The 21,992-nt window shown below is 37.2% G+C and overlaps 2 protein-coding genes across 4 annotated transcripts in view; one reads left to right on the plus strand and one right to left on the minus strand.

The window, feature by feature from the left end:
• dhrsx (dehydrogenase/reductase (SDR family) X-linked) overlaps nucleotides 1–6,240 on the minus strand; it is an 86,614-nt gene extending 80,374 nt beyond the window's left edge. Inside the window, exon 1 of the mRNA XM_067441416.1 lies at nucleotides 5,808–6,240. The gene's annotated coding sequence lies outside the window, so the exon portion shown is untranslated. The remainder of the gene's footprint in view (nucleotides 1–5,807) is intronic.
• Nucleotides 6,241–11,005: 4,765 nt separating this feature from the next.
• Nucleotides 11,006–21,992, plus strand: part of cd99 (CD99 molecule) — a 41,292-nt gene continuing 30,305 nt past the window's right edge. For 2 of the 3 annotated variants that reach the window (XM_067441419.1, XM_067441418.1), the window contains exons 1-2: nucleotides 11,080–11,256; nucleotides 20,060–20,095. In XM_067441419.1, the coding sequence (XP_067297520.1) occupies nucleotides 11,196–11,256; nucleotides 20,060–20,095 (97 nt within the window). In that variant the 5' untranslated portion in view covers nucleotides 11,080–11,195. The other variant, XM_067441417.1, reaches the window with a different exon arrangement.

Raw genomic sequence — 21,992 nt, forward strand, 5'->3', positions numbered from 1 at the left:
GCAGATGTTTAATACCATCATCATCTGTCCTCGTCAGAGCTCGTTTACATTCAGCATCTGAATATTCGCGATCTCGCACATATTCTCCAAACTCATTTTCAACGTCTTCAAAATCAATATTTTGATCACTGACAGCTTCTTCACCAGATCCATGATCAATTGACTTTGACACTAATATTTGATTGTGTTTAGTTCTTGCTCTGCAGTAAATCGCTGAGCCATTTCAAGTTTTGCATATAATTATTATTGTTTCGTTTTCTTTCAGAGGTAACTATGAGTGAAACTTCACTTCATCATTGCGCCACCTTGTGGAATAAAGGTGAATTGCGCCCTATTTCGTCATTATAGATTAATTTATCATTGTGCAAAAAAAAAAAATATGTACAATCCTACACACATCGGGTCGTTAGCAACCCTATACAATTTTGACAAAAAACTATTCTAATAATTCTATTATTTTTTTCTTGTTATATTGTTTAAAATGGATTGATTGAGGAATACTATGAAGGTTGATGTCTAACTTTTAAAAAATGAATGAGGAGGAGGGTAGTGAGTGACGTCTTGGGTCGCTAACGACCCGAGGTTTGCATCTAAGGGTTAAGGCAGTTCTGAAGGCAAAAGGGGGTCAATCACAGTATTAATATGATGTTCATAATAATCCTTTAGGTGAGTGTATGATGATGGTATTAAATCTGCTCAAACTGAACCCTTTCAAGCTCCAAAAGGTAATGAAATAGGTTTTATTTTATTCTTCTGTAACTGTTACTCTAACATCAGGAGTTTTATATATTATCGCGACAGGTAGCGGTCTATCCAAGTTAAATATAGATCCGGGTTGCTAACGACCCGAATATCTAAGAATGTTTGGCGAAACAGTCATGCATTTAAGGGTTAATTACCACAATGGGTCAAAGCCATGCATTTAGCCATGTGAAGTCGGAACTCTGTAACCCACCGGACTTATGTGCAATATTTAAATATTTGATCTTTTTAATAATATTTATAATAATAACCTCTCCTTTGCACTAGTATTTAATTCTATGTTATGTTTATTGCTGGTACTGAAAATGAGTTGCTCTTAATCTCATTGTACATGTGTATAGTTACAATAAATGTCATTTAATTTCATTTCATTTCAACTTCCAGTTGTCTGCTTTAATGAATCATTAGCTAATGATTTACAAAGATATTATGCTATGACTACTTGATGAGGCACATAGATATAAACCAATTCGAAATTAAATAAAAACACAATAACATATTACTTAATCCATCAGTTAATAGTCATGTGCCACAACAAGTAAAGTCAACATAATAATACTGTAAATCATTAGCTAATGATTAATTAAAGCAAACAACTGGAAGTTGAAATGCATGGCTTTGACCTGTTGTGCCAATTAACACGTTGATTTACATTATTATTTAATATAATGTTATTAATGAATTAAAACATTATAACACACTTAACTAATAACAATTTAATGATTACTTAATATATTAATCATATAGAATCTTCATTATGCTGATGTAGTAATCATTAATAAATGGTTAAGTTCCTCATAATTTACTCATGATTATCTCTGTGCATTATTTAAGCATGAAGTAGTGCATATTTATGCACTCGTATTGTAATGTGTTACCAAACTTTCTTTCTTTCTTTATTTCCTTGCTTGCTTGCATTTACCGTGTGACGGAATGAAAAAATCTCGGACTGTTTCGCTCTACATTCTCGGCACATGCAGGTTTTTCCTGATGGGAGCGAACAGGCAATTTATGTAGCCTACTGTCATACAAGGGGCATGTGTGCCATGAAAACGCCTCAAGAGACGGGAACACAAACCTGGGGCTCAGCTTTGGTGCAGTGACAGCAGGTTGTGGAGAATCCTTGATGTTTGACTTGAACTATGTAAACAGACATTTTCTCCTGGAAGTGCTCTCAAGAAGGGATTTTGTCTGAGAAGAAGAGGCTGGATGTCTCAAATTGTGGAATCTGGGCACCAGGAAATTCTATCTTTGACCCGTTACTAAATTTTTATAATGTATGGCAATTCAGGAAAAAAGGGAAAATGTTGGACGTGGGTCAGATGGACAACACAGAACAGGCTGAGGTCTGACAAAATGACAACTTGCTATTCCACACAGCTCTCAAGATTTGTCCTCGCTGGTTAAATCAATACCACTGATCAAAAATGAAAACTTCTAATAATGACATGTCAGTGTGACCAGAGGTGAGACCAGATCTCCTATCTTGTTTCTCTCACTCATTGTCTTCATCTATTTCAGCAGAGATGTTGCTTTATCGTATCAGGGCCAGGGAGTTTGCTTCCTCCTGAGCATGTTCTAACAACGCTGACCTGAATCCCTACTCACTGTCGTTTCTTTCCAGAAGTGCTAAGCCTCCAGACAAACATCCACTCGCGCATAAACTCAGTCTCTCTCTCTCTCTCTCTCTCTCTCTCTCTCTCTCTCTCTCTCTCTCTCTCTCTCTCTCTCTCTCTCTCTCACTCTAACTCTCCTTCTTTTCCACTTACTCTGGATGCTGGATAGCAAAACAGCTGTTGTATTTTCCCCTTCAGAGTTTGTTTGTATCTACTGACTCCTTGTCAGAATGCATTCAGAACAACAGCACTTTTAACCTGGGAGCTTCAACCCTCCCCCATCTCTCACTCTACCTCTTCGTATTCTCTCTCTCTCTCTCTCTCTCTCTCTCTCTCTCTCTCTCTCTCTCTCTCTCTCTCTCTCTCTCTCTCTCTCTCTCTCTCTCTCTCTCTCTCTCCCTCCCTCCCTCCTTCCAGTTTCACTGTTCCAAGAACAGTTGTGTAATTTGTTGCATATGCACACATGGAGTATAACATGAGTGAGCTTAGAGGGACAGTTCACCCAAAAATGAACATTCTGTCATAATTTATCTTCACTGGACCTTTGCTCATCTTCATTATGAATATTATGTCCCTCCATTGAAAGTGCAAGTAACCAAAACTTAGAGAAGCTCCAAAAAGGTCATAAAAGCATCATGGAAGTAATCCATATGAATTAGTTCCCTAATCCAAGTCCTTAGTAGAGATATAATCACTTTATATAATGAACAGATCATGGTAAACATGAAAACTAAAATGAGCATATTTGAGTTTATGCATTTAATGTAATTTTCTCTTTGTATCCATGTTTACAAGACTTCGATTAAAACACTTATTCATTTGTGGATATGACAACACCATTATGAACTTTTTTGGATATTTTAAGTTTTGGTAACCTGACTTTTATAGGAGGGACAGGACAGGTGGTTGGCCAGAACTATGCCCAGTAAAATATGGCTGATGTGACATCAGAACGTGTCTATGACTATGTCTACAAAGTTAATGTCCGAGTACTTTTTGGCCAGAAATATGTTCAATGTGTGGGGAACTGTATGTTGATTTATTGATTTCTTTATTTACAATGCAGTCAAACATAGTCACAATAAAATTACTGCAAACTGATGCGCAGCATACAGAGGTTATAGCTAATGCTAATTTTCAACATGGAACATCAGGAGTAAATGAGTATGTACAGAAATGTTGACATCAAGTATGCTTTGGTCTGAAATATGTCCAGTAAGTCAAATATGTACTTCCTAGCTTATAAAACATCAGGAGTCAATGATTATGTCTAGAAAGTTCAAGACCAAGGACCTTTTGCCTAAATTATGTCAGCAATATGGACTACTGGATAAAACAGCAGGAGTAAATGAATATGTAGAAAGTTGAAGACAGATGATGCTTTGGCCCGAAATATGTTGATTGGTGGGTTCACAGATTAACCACAGTTTTATGGGAGTCTTATGGGATGTATTTCATAAATTGTGATTTAGGATCTAATGTCACTGATGATAATGAGCAATAAAAATGAGCAATATCAATAGGCATTTCAAAAGGTGTTTCATTTATTGTTAAGCCTATATGTTTTACATTTATTTTCTTGCCACATTTATCAATCTATCTTTTTTTTCATGTGTGATAGATGGTTTGTTGGACACTGGTATGGGCAGTCAGTCTTAACAATTATAAGTGGTCATTCTGTAATGAATTTGGAATGTCAGTGTACTACTAAAATAATTCTTGTCTCTGTCTTGCACACACCTAAATACATTCAATGCATTATTTATAGTATCCTTATGAGTTTTTATTCAAGTCTAATGCTTTTATATTCAGATGAACATCTTCAACATCTTGAGTCATCTTTAACAAACACAATACAATCTGTGTTAACTACAACAGATCTGCCCTCTATTTGTCCTTCAGATAGGAAATCTAAGCAACTCTTTGAGTTCCGTCGGTATAGCAGTTCACCTCAAACGCCTGGGTCTAGCGGTTCTTTCTCAAGCTCACTTGCAATAGGTGGCCCCGGTTCGAGGGCAATTTGGCAGCTGGACGCGCTCATGATGCGCTATGGTGACTGCTGACACTTGAGATTCTTCTCACGTTCAGAGTGGAGTATTTAATCGGTGACTCACTATGCTCGTGGTGTGAAATTGTGGCCGGTTTGCAAAAGAAGAAATAGATAAATCTATATAGGCTACTCAAGCAGTGAAAAAGATAACGCAGTAGGCTATTAAAGCATTGCATGTCGCCTAATATGCAGGTTTCTTGTAGATTATACATTGTTGAATAAAAAACGTTTAAATATAAAGACATCTAAAGCTGTAGCATTGAGTTTTTATTGAAAATGTGCATTACGAATGGATTAAGGCACGAACCAAATTCTAAACGCTCTCACATCCCAAGCGCACAACAGTACCACAGGTTTCTATGGCAAGCCGTAATAACATTTATTTTATAAACCCAAATAGGCCTAGTCTATTTTGTTTCTAATTCATATAGGCTACTATAAAATGTATACATTGTTACTAGTGATGGACAGTCTCATAAATATAAATATTTTCTGAAAATAAATCTTTAGAAATAGATAAAGGCTAAAATCCAATTTTTTTCAAAACAAAAAAAACGCTGCAAGCTTTTTTTGACACTAACGAACATGTAATGACTATTTGAATAGTCAGCCCTGGCTATTAATAAGTTATGAGTGAAATAAAAGATACTTTTTAATTTTCGATTACTCATTTGCCTAGGACACATATACTAGTAGATTACTAAAAATACAGTAGACACCATTTGATTTAAATGAATAAATGTTAATAGGGCTTGCCATAGGATTTCAAAAACTTCCAGTACGATTAACTGGTGTCACAAATTCGCTTTTAGTGTGTATCCATATACCACGACAGACGAAAGGAGTGACATATAAACTCCTGGCACTAGGAGATGGCACTCAACAGATGCCACGCTTAAAAACATTTGCGACCCCTTGATATCATATCTGTGCCAACTTTTTTTGGTAATGTTTGCTCACAGCGCAGCAGTGTCACTCTGTCTATTTGGGAAAGAAAGAACTGAATTCATGAAAGGTGATTTAGTCCTTTACATATAATTGAGAAAAGTTATTTCATAAATGGCAGCTAACTAAATTCAATATAAGCGAGAACATATGTAATAGGCTAAAACGTTCATTCTTGACGCCCTGATTTCGAGTTAGTTTATAAGCTTAAAATTAAACATGTGTAAATGATTTGAATTGGAGATCCCACATTAACAGGTGGAAGGAAAGCAGGTCTTTGCAATGGTTACCGACGGCCAGTGAAGCGCAACACGTTAGTGGAAAGGGACACCCCAGTCTATGTCAGTAGCCTATATTAAAATTATACCGAATCACTGCTGTCTATCCCTAAATCTTATTCCTGGAGTTAAACGGGTTAGTCACATGGAACTTACCAGAGTCACCCTTTGCTCCCTCGTTGATCAGTGCCAACGCTGGGACACCCGGTGCATGTCCTTAAAGACGCATCCAATAATGCCAATCAAATTCCGTGATCACAATCCACATCTCGACATATATACCATAATATCACGTACAAAATGAGCAGGATCGCAAAAATAAACAGTGCAACCAGTATTGCTTTGGTGACAGGGGATATTAAAGACTGCATGATACCGGCGAGCTGGAGAAAAGCACCGTGAGCGCAATGAAGATGGATACACGTTCAGGCGCCAGCAGCGTCCGTTTCAGTCCGTATCTGCATTGGTGCGTGCTGAGTGGGGAACCTAGAGTGAAACGCGTGGCTCTTCAAAAATATGACACGCGAAAAAGCGCTGCCTCTTCCATTGGTGATCTCTCACACCATTTGCGCAAGGGGGCACATACTCTGGGTCCCTTCAGGATACCCATCATCCAATGCTCGCTCAAAAGATGCTGTGCTATGTTAACTAAATCAACTATTAAAATAAAATCATCATTCAATTTTATATATAGGCCTATGTAGCTATGTAAATGCTCTAGTAAATATTTATTTTATATGTAGCCTAGTAGGTTGTGTCCCTAAACTGTAGTCACCAAGCCGTCGACAAAGATGATATCATAAGGACTGTTTTATTTTAGCCTAACTTTAATCCCAACTGCGCCAGTGAGGTTATGTATCCGATAAGGGTGATTCTCAGAGGGTGAAATATTTGTCATTGTACTTCTAAATTCATGCTTTAGAGCAGCCTGCGCTTCTGTTGTTGCAGCGCCTTCGTTCAACACAAGATGGCGTAAGAAGTCTATTCTGTATGCTAGAGCGTGCTCCATGCGGAAATGCATTCTTTTAAAGCACACCCAAAGTAAGACACATGCAAGTCCAATAATGTTTCAGCAAAAATAAAAAATAAAATACATGCTAAAAAATATTAAAATTATGCTGTAGCCTACCGACTATATATAGCCTACCGGTATATCCTTTCATGAATGATTTATGAAAAACATTATCTAGATTTATTTTAACTTTATTTCTATCACTTTAATATGATGTTAAAATTGAAATCCATTTTCATTTTTACAAAATGTAGTTTTATTTAAAAACTATTTAACTGCCCACATATGTGGACACCATGCAAATAAGGCGTAAAAGGTGACAAAAACTCACAGATGACAATATGTAATATTATGTTTTTATTATGGCATGTTATGCTATGTATATCAGCCCAGTTATTAAAAACAATTAATATAAAATACAATTAAACACATATTGTAGGATCTATAACGGTAGTTACATGAAACCTAGAGCTGGGCTTTGCTGGCACATATATATTATTGTTTGGACTCCACACTACATAATTATGGTTTGATTCCCTACTTTACTGATATCTTGTTTGACCCTATTATTTGATAAACGATCAGCAACTTCCTTTTTTGTGTGAACGACTGAAGTGTGCAAACTGATACTGTCACCTGAAAACTGAAAAGTCCCATCCCTCCATGCCAAAATCAGACCGGGGTAGAGCAATAGAGCCGTAGAAGAATTTTGTCTCATCTCCTTCTTTTGACTGCATTTTTTAACACTCAAATAAGGTCTACCGTGCGGTTAAGAAATAGGTTAAAGGGGTCTGAAAATGGTGTTCCTTCTAAGATGATGTCGGTTTGATGACTAGTGGTTTAAATTGCGTAACCACTCCCCTCCAACCATACGTCTGCTATGAGCCTGAGATGGAGAGGAGGAGCGCTGAGGTCAAACCCTGCCCTCTGTTCAATATTCCGTTTCACTTGGAAATACGTCACAGCACTGAAGAAAACTCACTCGCTACTTCTGGTTCACTGGGACTTTAATGCAACACAAATCATTCATGTAACACAACACAAATGGATTAAGTTTGACTTCAATTTGACTTAGATTTAAGTTGATTGAACACCATCAAATAAAGTTTAAACAAAATGTATAGCATTTGTGTCGCTTTTGCTCATTTTAACTAAGCAATTTGAACAAGCAGTAAAAATTTATATATTTTCAGAGTGCGGCATTTGGCACATGGCTATCGCAGCATCTTGGATTAATGATGTCATCAAGCAATGAATATTTGGAATTGTTATAATACTGCTGTCAGTCTACTGACACTGCCCTCAAGTGGTTTGGAGAAAATTACCATGATAAATGAACCCTAAACAGAGTTAAATTAACTGTCCCCAAAAGTGGACGCCATATACTATAATAAATGTGTTTGTGTTCGTGGCAGATATAATACAGCTGTAACAACAAATCACATCACCTTTGCTGAAAATTAATGTAATGTTATTCGGACACTCTACACAAATACCAATACCTCAGTTGCTAACAGAAACTTCACTTTGATATTAAGAGAAGAGTTAAACAAGGCTGCCCACCCCCTTTATTATTTATTTTGGCCTCTTAAAACTGCATATAATATTCCAATCACGTTGAGTGTCAAATATTTCGGCATACACATTTCTGAAGATAAGGTTATGATGAAAAACCAAAATGTCTGGAATTGATGGAATGAATGCAAAAGCAGACTTGATGCATGGATGCAAAGAGACTATCCTTCTATTTTTGGAAGGATTTATTTAACTCGTCTTTCCAGATGCATTCATCCTGCATCTTGTCTCTCTCTAATAGAGCTATTAAGACTATAAATCAAATTAAATTCAGTTTTATATGGAGAAAGCGTGTCCACTATAAAGAGAGCACAACATATAAAGGTTATGAAAATGGTGGTTTACAAGCCTTTGACTTTTATTGTATAAATGGTACGTTGAAGGTAAAATGGCTTAAACTTTTCATAACAAATTAATCTAGTTTCTGTTTTTGCCTTCCTAGAAGAACATTGGGTGGAATTGATTTCCAGCTGAGATGTGATTTTACTCTCCAGACTGCCAATCAAATTATCTTTTCACCAGCAGATCTATATAGGAAGTCGTCATACAACCACAACCACACAGAACTCTGATATGGAATAATGGATTTATTTTATCCAGATACAAGTGTCTATGCATGGCTTGAAAAAGGTGTCTGGTCAGTTCTTCATTTAATGAACTTTTAGTTTTGTACTAAATATAATTAACAATGTGAACATAAACAATTTGAGCGTGTTTTAAATGCCATTCCAAAAAGCTTTATGAATCTAGTTAATAACACTTCTGTCAACATAATAGATGGATCTTGTGAACTTCCATACCTTCTTTTTAATGGTAATGACCTCAAGGCAATGCAACCTGTTCGCTCTTTTTTCAACTTTACATTATATCAGACACTTCTATATTATACATGTATTTTGCAAGCTTATGATAAACCTTTAGTAAAAAAAATACAAAATAAAAAAAAATATTGTGAATACTGTAGACTACAGTAGCTTTTCAGTGGCTACTAAGGCCATGGAAACACATTTTAAAATATTCAATGGTCCGTCAAGTGAATTTTTAAGACACTAGTTTAATTTTTAGGAAAATATAAAGGCCTGTATTTTCTGTCAGGTTGACATAAAGACAACTGATTCTGGGAAAGATTTTCACATAAATGCAAATATATGAAGACAAAACCTGTAGCCTTCCTCTAGGACTAGGCCCTATTAAACATTTTTTAATTATTATTTTTTGTAATTACTTTCCATCATTGAGTTGTATGAAGATTAAAAAGGCCCACAAAACTTTTAGTATATAGAGAACTTGATCTCAGAAGTACAATGAAAGGATCCCTTCTTTTTGTTTATTTATTTGTTTGTTTGTATTTAACTGTGTGCCTTGCTTAATGTTTTTTTTTTTTATTTAAGCTAGCTAATATAGCCTAATTGTATTGTAATAATTAGCCTAATATAACCTGATACAGTGGCTTCATAGATTAATTTAAAATGTAAAATATTAAAACTCACCTAATGCGCATTTAGGTCTTTATTTTTTAAGCAGAGTTAATCTTGATGTATTTTCGTGAAATTCACTAAAAGAAGGAACAGCCATCTTCCTCCGATTAAGATAGCCTACTTGAAGGCATGACGCAGATAAAACAACAAACAAAAAAACCTGCAAATAATTTTACACCAAAGATATCAGCTAACAGGGAACATTCTCAGAACATTGACTGACGTTCTCTGAAAGTTCTCTTAAAGTTATCAAAAACCGCTCTTGCTTTATTAGAACGTTGTGCCAACGTTATTCACTATATTAACGTTCTAAAACGTTAGCTTTAAAACTTTATTCTTACATTATTAGTAGAACGTTTTAAAAACGTTACTTCATTAAAAAAGTATTAGTCATTACAAATTAGTCAAACAGCTTTTCTTAAACTTCAAAAACATAATTTTTTATATCCAGTGACAACTTAATGACACTTAAATGCTATTTTCGTATCTATCTATCTATCTATCTATCTATCTATCTATCTATCTATCTATCTATCTATCTATCTATCTATCTATCTATCTATCTATCTATCTATCTATCTATCTATCTATCTATCTGTCTGTCTCTCTCTCTCTCTCTCTCTCTCTCTCTCTCTCTCTCTCTATCTATCTATATATATATATATATGTATTACAATCAGAAGAAAAATCTAGTAAACTAATTATATATATATATATATATATATATATATATATATATATATATATATATATATATATATATATATATATATATAAAATATGTTTATAAAAGTCAATTATAAAAGTGGTTTACCTTTTTTTAAGAAAGAATAAGATGTCAATAAACAAAAGCAAGTACAGTAAAGGAGAAAACAGGAATATTTTAGGCCTATTTAATCATACTCCACACCCTAATAATACCTAATGAGAACGTTAATACAACGTTTCACAAACTGGACATTTTAACGTTCCTAGAACATTCCGAAAACGATTTTATAACTTAAGAGGGACGTTAAGGAAACGTTCTTATAACCTAAAATTGTTAGCTGCATTAGCTCACCATTGTAGGCTACATGTGACAAAATGTCATTTGCTCATTTTGTTCATTTGCAATGTCACTAATTGCTTTTAAATATAAAAGACCCATATAACACTAAACAAAAAGGTATATTTTGCGTAGGCTTCTACAATAGAAGTTATACATGTTCTATAATATTATTCTGAATTCGAACCAGCTTCGAACAAAAGCCAGGAGGACGCAGGTAGGGCGTGTCGAGGCGGGTCTTCTTCCTGCACTGTTTTGAATCACTCAAATTAGACATTAGATAACTAGTTCACAGTCGGATCACTCAGAGGGGTGGGTACTTGCTGCTCAACTAAACTTTCCTTTCCAGAACATCTACGACGTTTCAAGTCTTGTAAAGTGCTCATTTGTTTGAGAATTTAGGTTTCTTTTAATCTTACACCTTTTCACAGAAGATGACGTCCTACACGTGGATTTTACTTATTCTGGCCAGTCTTGCGGCAACAAGAGCACAAGGTATGGTTCCCTATCTAAACTGTTTACATTTTGTTTTGGTAACAGCGCTCGTATTCGTAACAATTCTTACACTGTCTGGGACGTAGGCTACAGTATCAGTCCTAAAATAACAACGGGAACAAAGTCGTCGATTTCTGACTCTTCTTAAACGCCCTGCTGTATAACGAAGTCGTCACTCGTTTAAATATCTATTAAGTTTAGCAAGGAGTTAAAAGTAGTTGCCTACTAGCCCAGTTATTTACCCTGATGCACTACGGAAAAAGTGGGTTGAATGTTTACGAAGTGCCAAAGAACTCGGTAAATTACATGGGCTTGAATCTCCTTGGAGTTGATTTTTTCCCCCACTCACATACAAGTTGCATGACTCACCATCATGTGGTGAAAATGGCAAGAGGATCAAGCTACTAAATTTGTTTTGGTAACTAAACATAATGTTAATAAAAGTTTGTCCAAAAGTTCTGACAAAATGAACGCAGACCTACAGAAACCGAGATTATTGATATATTTTAGTTTTCTTTATTCTCAATTTATCTGCAAACAATGTAAAGCAGAGTTTATATGCTAATTTGAATAGGTTGTCTGTAATGGCTCCTCTTTTACTCACAGAGCAAAAATGTTCAATTATAATAATAAAACAAACCTAATAGACAGTACGTCTTGCCATTTGTCTTGTTCGAACTTTAAATCCAGCAAATCTTACATTAACAGTGCTTGATAGTGGCAGATGCATCAGCGCCATGTAAAGATGTTTGATCAGTTTTTTTGCAGGCTTATAAATGGCTATAATTATTTTCTCAACATTGTTAATGATAAAAAAAAAAAAAAAAAAAAAACCAACAACACCCCCCCCCCAAGTATCTCTCCCTAGTTACTCATCACAGAAAATACACTTTCCAACCACAGCAAATTTACTCTGAACTACATTTTCAGCAGTCAAGTTGCCTTGAACACCGTGTTCTAAATATACTTGATCCCATGACATTGACCCATACTTCCTGTGGCAGTGTTTCTTCATTGAGCTCTTTAATATACAGGGACTGTCCTTTTTCTTTTTGTATGATCCAAGCTCAGTTTCTCCTATCTGGTTCAATAGTCATTATTTCGGTTTTGGGAAATCTTTCTCTGAAGATTATCATATGGAAATTCAGACATGACCAAATTTAAATTAATGTTGTATATACATGTTGTATCTAATACATCTATTACATATCATTCTATTTCCTAAACTTTAAATGTAAGTTTTTATGCAATATAAGTCTATTGCACATTACTACCCAGGAAAGCATCTCTGGTTTCAGTTCTGACTCAATTCACCAGTCACCATCATGGGTTATGCGTAGACCATAATGAAAACAATACATCACCGTGGCAACATAAACCACAGGATGTGGCCTTTGGTTTTTTCATGTGGCAGATGCACAGTCGCAAGCTCACCATCGCGTGCTATGAACTGTACATCGTTTTACACACACACACACACACATATATATATATAATATAATTTTTTATTTTGCTATGTAATCCCAAGAGGTGGGGGGGTTTGGTGACATGTGATTCCAGTACAACACAATATAGAATTCAATACAATAGGCTGTATACAATACAGTAGTGGGTGGGGTTATTATGAAATACCAATCATTTAGCTATTTCAGCGCTTTTACCCTCTAGGAACGAGACTGGTTTATTTTAAAGGAACACTCCACTTTTTTAAAAAAATAGGCTCATTTTCCAAGTCCCTTAGAGTTAAACAGTTGAGTTTTACCGTTTTTGAATCCATTCAGCTGATCTCTGTATCTGGCGGTAGCATTTTTAGCGTAGCTTAGCATACATCATTGAATCGGATTAGACCGTTAGCATCACTCTCAAAAATGACTAAAGACTTTATTTTTTCAAAGATAATATTTTCAAAGATAACATTACTATTCTGTAGTTCTGTACATCGTGTACTAAGACCAACAGAAAATTAAAAGTTTTGATTTTTAGACCGATTATAGACTATTCTCTCATGCCTGTGTAATAATCAGGGAACTTTGCTGCCATGCAATGGGTGCAGCAGTGATATTACGCAGAAAACAGTACCTAGCTATATCGGCCTCAAAAAATGTGTTTTTCATTTTCCGTTGGTCTTAGTACACGATGTAACAACAGAAGAGTCAAGTTTTAAATAGGAAAATATAGTAAAAGTCTTTTGAGTGTGATGCTAATGGTCTAATCCGATTCAATGATGTATGCTAAGTAGGGCTGGGCGATAAAACGATAACGATAATTATCACAATATATTTTTCCTCGATAAAACAATAACAACAGTTCGATAAATATTCGATATGCTTACGCACTATGCGTAATACTGCACGTGCGTTTTGCAGACCGGGCTTCCGGGTGCCGCACGCGGTGTTGTTGACAGTCAAAGTGGGCGGCAGGGTGACCGGCTGTGAGGACATTTTCATTTACATTTAATCATTTAGCAGACGCTTTTATCCAAAGCGACTTACAAAAAAGGGTAGAGCAATAAAAGCAACGAAACAAACAAGGCCAACAACCTGTAAGAGCTGTAAGAAATCTCAATTAATTAGCACAATACAAAATGTTTTTTTTTATTTTTATAGCCAGCTACAACAAAAACTCACGTACGCAAAATACAGAACACTGGATTTTGATAGCTATGATAACAACCCATTAGGGCTAAGGCTGATGCCCCAACTGTTGTCGTTAATGCAGATTCAGTGGCCCAATGGGTTGGTTTTTTAAGGCATTCTAGCTAAACGCGCAGCAATAGCCAGCGACAACAAAAACTCACGTACGCAAAATACAGAACACTGGATTTTGATAGCTATGATAACAACCCATTAGGGCTAAGGCTGATGCCCCAACTGTTGTCGTTAATGCAGATTCAGTGGCCCAATGGGTTGATTTTTTAAGGCATTCTAGCTAAACGCGCAGCAATAGCCAGCGACAACAAAAACTCACGTACGCAAAATACAGAACACTGGATTTTGGTAGCTATGATAACTATGTTACATACCTGCCTGAAGGCACAAATCCGGATGAGAGACGTAGATATGATCCAGGAGTGTGCGCTTTTTGGTCGTTGCTGTGGTGATCAGTAAGTGCTATTCTGTATTGGTCAAGTGCAATTGGAAAAGTGCAATTGGAAAAGTTGTGTCTTAAGATGTTTTTTAAAAATGGCTACAGACTCCGCAGCACGAATTGAGATCGGCAGGTCATTCCACCAGGTGGGAACGGTCAAGGAAAATGTCCGTGAGAGCGATGTCATGCCTCTTTGGGATGGAACCACGAGGCGCCGCTCATTCGCAGAACGCAAGCTTCTGGAGGGTGTGTAAGTCTGAACAAGTGAGTTTAGGTATATTGGTGCAGAGCCAGTGGTTGTTTTGTAGGCGAGAACTAGTGCCTTGAATTTGATGCGAGCAGCCATTGGCAACCAGTGCAGTTTGATGAAGAGAGGCGTAACATGCACTCTCTTCGGCTCATTAAAGACCACTCTCGCCGCTGCATTCTGGATCAGCTGCAAGGGTTTGATAGTGCATGCTGGAAGCTCAGCCAGAAGAGCATTACAATAGTCCAGTCTGGAGAGAACAAGAGCTTGGACCAGGAGTTGTGCAGCCTGTTCTGATAGGAAGGGTCTAATCTTTCTAATGTTGTATAAAGCAAATCTGCAGGACCGGGCTGTTGCAGTAATGTGGTCAGTGAAGTTTAACTGGTCATCAATCACAACTCCAAGGTTCCTGGCTGTCCTTGATGGAGATATGGTCGATGAACCAAGCTGAATGGAGAAATTTTGATGAAGTGCTGGGTTGGTTGAGAAAACAAGTAATTCTGTCTTTGCAAGATTGAGTTTAAGATGATGCTCTTTCATCCAGTCAGAAATGTCTGACAGACAGGCAGCGATACGAACACTGACTGTAGGATCATCTGGTTGAAATGAGAAGTAGAGTTGAGTGTCATCAGCATAGCAGTTATAGGAGAAGCAATGTTTCTGAATGACAGAACCTAATGATGACATGTAGATGGAGAAGAGAAGTGGTCCAAGCACTGAGCCCTGGGGAACCCCAGTAGCTAGATGATGTGACTTAGACACTACACCTCTCCATGACACCTTGTGAGACCTACCAGAGAGGTAGGACCTGAACCACTGGAGGGCAGTTCCTGAGATCCCCGTCTTCTTAAGTGTTGACAGGAGGATCTGGTGGTTAACTGTGTCAAAAGCAGTAGACAGATCCAGCAGAATGAGCACTGAGGATTTGGAAGCTGCTTTTGCCAGTCTCAGTGCCTCAGTTACCGAGAGCAAGGCAGTCTCAGTCGAATGGCCGCTTTTGAAGCCAGATTGGTTGTTGTCTAGGAGGTTGTCCCGTTCAAGAAACATAGAGAGTTGATTGAACACAACAATCTCAACAATCTTGATCGCTCAAGGGTCTTTGCAATGAAAGGCAGAAGGGATACCGGTCGGTAGTTTTCTAAAAGTGCTGGATTCAGAGAGGGTTTCTTTAGCGGTGGGGTTACCCGAGCCTGCTTAAATGCTGTGGGAAAGGTTTCCGTGTGAAGAGAAGTGTTGACAATGTGAGTGAGTGCAGGAGTGATTGAAGAAGAAATGGCCTGAAGGAGGTGAGTGGGTATAGGATCAAGTGGACAGGTAGTAGGGTGATCACGCTATTTATACTCACCTGAGTATTGTTATTGAAAGCAGCTGGGAACGGCCCTAACAAACTCACTCCCAACATGGCACTGACCAAACAAATGCTAACTCAACAAATGCTAACTCCCACATACACCGCAAGAATACACCAAAACTACTAATACACACCACTGCACTACACAGACACACTTATCCAACAACATATGAACAAACAATCAAATGAGAAGTTACAAACACTTACAGAGTAGTTGTCTATCAGTCAATCAATGCTTCACCTCTAGCCAACTGCTAACAAACACACAAGGCTTTTAATACCTCGCTGGCCACGCCCCCAACAAACTCACTCCCAACGTGGCAATGACCAAACAAATGCTAACTCAACAAATGCTAACTCCCACACACACCGCAAGAATACACCAAAACTACTAATACACACCACTGCACTACACAGACACACTTATCCAACAACAAATGAACAAACAATCAAATGAGAAGTTACAAACACTTACAGAGTAGTTGTCTATCAGTCAATCAATGCTTCACCTCAGTAAGGAGTGAGGAGTAAGAAAAATGAGTGACACTTGAGAAAATACAACGCTGATGACACTGACATCGACATTGACAAGAAAGGTCACTCCACTTCAGTGGTTTGGAAATATTTTGGCTATTTGCGATTTGACACAAAACAGAGCGATGTGCACTGCAAACTGTGCAGACGACGAGTGCCATCAAAGACCGGCAACACCACAAACTTGTTTCATCATTTGAAACAATGTCACCCTTTAGAACACGAAGAAGCTAAGAAATTACAGTCCCAAGTAAGTGTTAGTGCACGTCGACCATCTGCAAGCACTAATGCGTCTCAGCAGAGTACCATGTCATCATTTTCCCACAGCGTGCCTTACGACAAAAAAACCAAAAGGTATGAAGACATCACAAAAGCAGTTGCTTATTGCATTGCAAAAGACATGCTTCCCATTAACATTGTCGAAAATGAGGGATTTAAGACGCTTATCCGCGTTCTTGACTCCAGATACGAGCTACCTGGCCGAAAGCATTTTTCACAGACGGCGATTCCCCGACTGTATACGGAGTGCAGGGAGAAGGTAGAACGGCAGTTGCAAAGTGTACAATTCTTCGCCTCTACTTCTGATTTGTGGTCTAGTCGCACATCTGAGCCTTATCTGAGCCTCATGGTTCATTTTATTGACAAAGACTGGAATCTTCAGAGCAAATGCCTCCAAACAGCTTACTTTCCTGAAGACCATACAGGTGAAGTTATTGCCCAAGGAATGATTGAAGCACTCGCGTCCTGGGGGCTGAGTGAAGACTGACAAGTGTGTATCACAACTGATAGTGGTACAAACATGGTTAAAGCCACTTCACTCAACAAATGGAGACGACTTCAGTGTTTTGGACATCGACTACACTTGGCTATTGGTAAGTTTTAGTCTCCATTCTCCATTTCGTAACAACTGCTGTAGAAGTATAATAATAATAATAGTAATAATAATAATAATTATTTAATTATTATTAAATGAATAATTAAATACATATTTTATTAGTCTTTTGTTTGGAAGGTTATTGATTACGCGCATAAAGCAATATTTGAAACTGAAACAGAATGATTAAGCTGCATAGTAATAAATATGATAGTAATAAATTTATGATTAAAAAAAATATTTTTTAAAAGAATCAAATCAATGCCAATGTATTAGTCCTTTGTTCTTAAATGTTGTTGATTACAAACATCAAGCAATATTTGAACCAGAAACATGCTGATTTTAATATTTAATATGAATAATCTGTTATAATACCTATAATGTTTTTTTTTTTTTTTTTTAATTCTACATTGTGGACTTTCTCAGATTATTTCTTTGCTCATATTTTTTTCTCTATTTCTTTCCTCAGAGAGAGCAGGCAAAGACAAGAGGGTGGATTGAGCCGTTAGGCTTTGTAAAAAAGTAGTGGCTGCCTTCTCCTTCTCCTGGAAAAAGAAGAGAGACCTTGCAACTGTTCAGGAAGAACTTAAACTGCCAAAGCACAAGCTGGTGACAGAGTCACCTACCAGGTGGGGCTCGCGTCAAAAGATGGTGGCAAGGATGATTGAGCAGCACAAGGCTATCTCTCAGGTACTCACTGCTGACAAGAAAACCAGGCACTTGGTTCATACCTGGCAGGACATTGATGTGCTGGAGTCATTGAACGAGGCCTTAAAACCACTTCTTGAGTTCACAGATTCACTCTCTGGTGAATCTTATGTGAGTGTGTCCTACCTTAAGCCCGTGCTGCACCTCTTCAGAACAGAGCTCCTGAATCCCTCTGATGATGACACACAGCTAACAAAGGACATAAAGACAATGGTCATGGAATATCTCAATGAGAAGTATGATGACGAGATGACAGACGAACTGCTTGATATGGCATCCTTGCTTGACCCACGGTTCAAGACTCAATATATAAGGCCAGACAAGATTGAGGCCATTAAAACAAGAGCAGTGACTGAAATTCTGAAAATGGAGGGAGACCAAGGCCCATCCACTTCAGTCTTCATGCAGAACAGAAGAAATAGAGGCAGAGGGAGGAGCTGCTGCAGCTCTTCCTGTAAAGAAGCAGAGGAAGTCACTGGGCAGTTTTTTTAAGAACCCATGCCCCAGCAATACAGAACTCAGTGACACAGAGTCAGTGGAGGGGGAGCTGGAAAACTACCTCATGGGACCAGATGCAGACAGTGAAACAGAACCCCTGGATTGGTGGAAGGTGTACGACAAAAAGTTTCCTAAAGTAAGCCAACTAGCAAGGTGCTACTTGTGCATCCCTGCTACCAGCTCCCCCTCTGAGAGGATTTTTAGCACAGGAGGGAACATTGTGACCTGTCACCGTGCAGCTTTAGAACCTGAAACTGTAGACAGACTTGTCTTTCTTGCCCGTAATTTGTAGAGAAAAAAAAAGGCTGACCAGTTAAGATTTTTCTTTCATTTATTTATTTTATTTATATTGTCAATATAATTTATTTATAAGGTTTGGCATGTCGACCAGAAAGGATAAAAAAAAAAAAAATGATGTTATTTGATGATTTGATGTTATTTGATGTTAAATGATGTTATTTTTTGAAAGCACTTTAGTTAGTCAGTTAAGTTTCCTATAAAGATAATTTCTTTACATGTTCTATTCTATTTAAATTAATAAACATTTTACTCTATTAATATTGATTTTATTAGTAATAAATATATAAATCTACCTCAGTTTTGACAAGTTGCTCATCTGTTTGGGAAGTGTTATGTAATGTTATGTTTTTTTGACAATAAAGGATTGTTTAAAAGTACAATTAACTGTCTGTGTTCAACATCTTTCACTCAGGAGCAAAAATATGTCTTTAAACTTGAAATAAATAAAGATTTTACATATATCGTGATAATTATCGATATCGATTGATATGTAAAAGCATATCGTGATTTTTTTTTTTCCGGCTATATCGCCCAGCCCTAATGCTAAGCTATGTTAAAAGTGCTACCGCCAGATACAGAGATCAGCTGAATGGATTCAAAAATGGTAAAACTCAACTGTTTAACTCTAAGGGACTTGGAAAATTAGCTTTTTTTCAAAAAAAGTGGAGTGTTCCTTTAAGTTGCCGATTTCTTTCTCAAACACGGATGTCTTTTGAGTCTCCCTATTTTGGGGTCATACAAGCATAATTTTGTAGGAGGAAAGGTAGTGCTATATACTTTCTACGTATCTTGTTATTAACTTGGAGCACTTTAAAATGACTTCCTTGCTAATAGCCTTTGTATGTGGAAATGGTTTCATGCATTTGGTTTCCGTTTGGTCAAATTGAACAATTGGAAATGCTAATGAACATACTGAAATTTCATTAGGCATGTATGGGTTATTTTAATATATTGTGCTGTATTTGGAGTTGACTTTCTATTGCTGAGATATAATATACGTTGCCTTAGTCAATCAAATTAGTTTTGTTGAATTGTCATGATGCATCCTCTATTGACAAGTTTATTTGTAACATTAGGCCAGCTTTCTAGACATACACATTTCGGTTAAAATGAATGTCTTGAATGGGATTAAACTAGCCATAATACCACCAGAGATGGTTTCTAGTTTGATTAAAATATTAAAATAACTTTTTTTTTCTTGCAGACTTTGACCTCTCTGATGCCCTTTCTGAGGATGATCGTAAGTAAAGAGAATTCTATATTTACCGTATATGGCTCTACTGTATATGGGGGTGAAATGCTGTTTCATGCATACTGAGCTTTTTACACTGTTAAAGACTTGGATTCCCCTCCTAAACATAGACAAAGTTTCAAAAACTAATGTTGGATGTTTGATGGAGTATTTCTGTGTCAAAAATACTCCTTACGGTTTCTCACAAGTTTCGGAGAGTTTTTTTCGAGTATGGCTCGGCTTGACGTGAACAGAGCGGAAGGTCCTTGTATGGGCCGTACGGCTCTTCTCCCGGTAGGGTGCACGTGCGCGTGACTAGAGCCAGAGAGGAAATGCACGCCCATAAACACTCGCTCAGGTGCAGATCCAGTCATCCGTGAACACTTATGTCGTTATAGTCCGCACCGCGCTCCACTTTATTCCTATGGGTTCCGATTTGAACGCAGAAATGATGGGAAGCTTCACAACATCGCTTCAGTCGCGTCGCAAAGTGGATTTCCACGGTCACTGCTGTCAGGACTTCACCGAATCATACCAAAGGAGTGTGTTTTTGAGGGAGTGGTCCCAGCGATAAAGGTTCGGTCCTGCTTTGGAAGCAGCCGGTGAGTAAAACTGCTTCAAATGTCTCTGCTCTTGGCTATCGTCGCGTGAGTAAACATCAGTAAACAAACGACACGATCGTGTGCTTCGTCATTCAAGCCGAAGCTAACGGTTACTCCATTGTTGTTCTATGTATAACGTTACACTAGTCTGACGTGCAAAACCGTTTTGCTTGCTACTGCTAAGGTTTAGTCGCATACAATAGTCCGAATCATAAAACCGAATCATGTCCTCATAAACTGCGAGCAGTGATGCCAGTAACGCGTTACATAGTAACGCGTTACTCTAATCTGACTACTTTTTTCCAGTAACGAGTAATCTAACGCGTTACTATTTCCAAACCAGTAATCAGATTAAAGTTACTTATCCAAGTCACTGTGAGTTACTATTTTAGTCATTTTCCTTTGTAAAAACCAACAGCTTATCAAAATTCTCAGCCCGAGTCCGGCTGGAGCCCGTGTTTTTTATTTATTTATTTTACTTTTTACATTGTTGCAGCCATTAAAATAGTTCAGTTTTGTTTTTAATGTCAAAGTAGTTATTTTTCGTTTCGTTTCTTTTTTATCCTTATTTAGAACAATGTTCAGAGCAATTTTTTGTTTGTTAAATTAAAGTTTATATAGGCAAGACAATTCAAGAGTTGGTTTGAGAGACTCATGCGGTTAACTCACTGGGTCGTCACATAAAAAAATTAAAACTTTAATTTAACAAACAAAAATTGCTCTAAACATTTTTCTAAATGAACTCAATAAAGAAATGAAACGAAATATAACCACTTTGACATTAAAAACAAAGTAGGCTAGTTATTATACCACCACAAAGGCATTTCTGACGAGCTGAGGCAGGCTGGTAGATTAGCCTATTGCTCGCAACGGCGCTCAAAACAACGAAACGGGCTACACAATCTAAAAAAAAAAAAAAGGACATGCAGGTTGTCTTATAGCCTACCTTAGACTTCAGCTAAATTAATATAAATCCGATCTTCAATTCCCGCGGTATAGCCTATGCTCATTTAACGGAGTTTACATCAAAGCAAAAGATTCCAGCATTTTATTCAGCAGCCCATTTCAAATTCAAAGATCGCAATATGAGAGAGAGAGACCTAAGCACTGGTAAGATCATTAGTCTCATTAATTTATATTGAAGATGATTGTGTTTTGTGTGACTTATTTTAAAGTTTCATTAACGGCCATTTGCGTTGGCTTGCTTTACTCATTTGCAGCGATGTAGCAGTAGCACCGTCATATCTATCTGACTACACCATAACACGCTCTCACACATTTATTTCTTAATTATTTGCCAGGAG

Source organism: Pseudorasbora parva, chromosome 4 (genome assembly GCF_024679245.1).
Source record: "Pseudorasbora parva isolate DD20220531a chromosome 4, ASM2467924v1, whole genome shotgun sequence".
NCBI classification, from domain to species: Eukaryota; Metazoa; Chordata; class Actinopteri; order Cypriniformes; family Gobionidae; genus Pseudorasbora; species Pseudorasbora parva.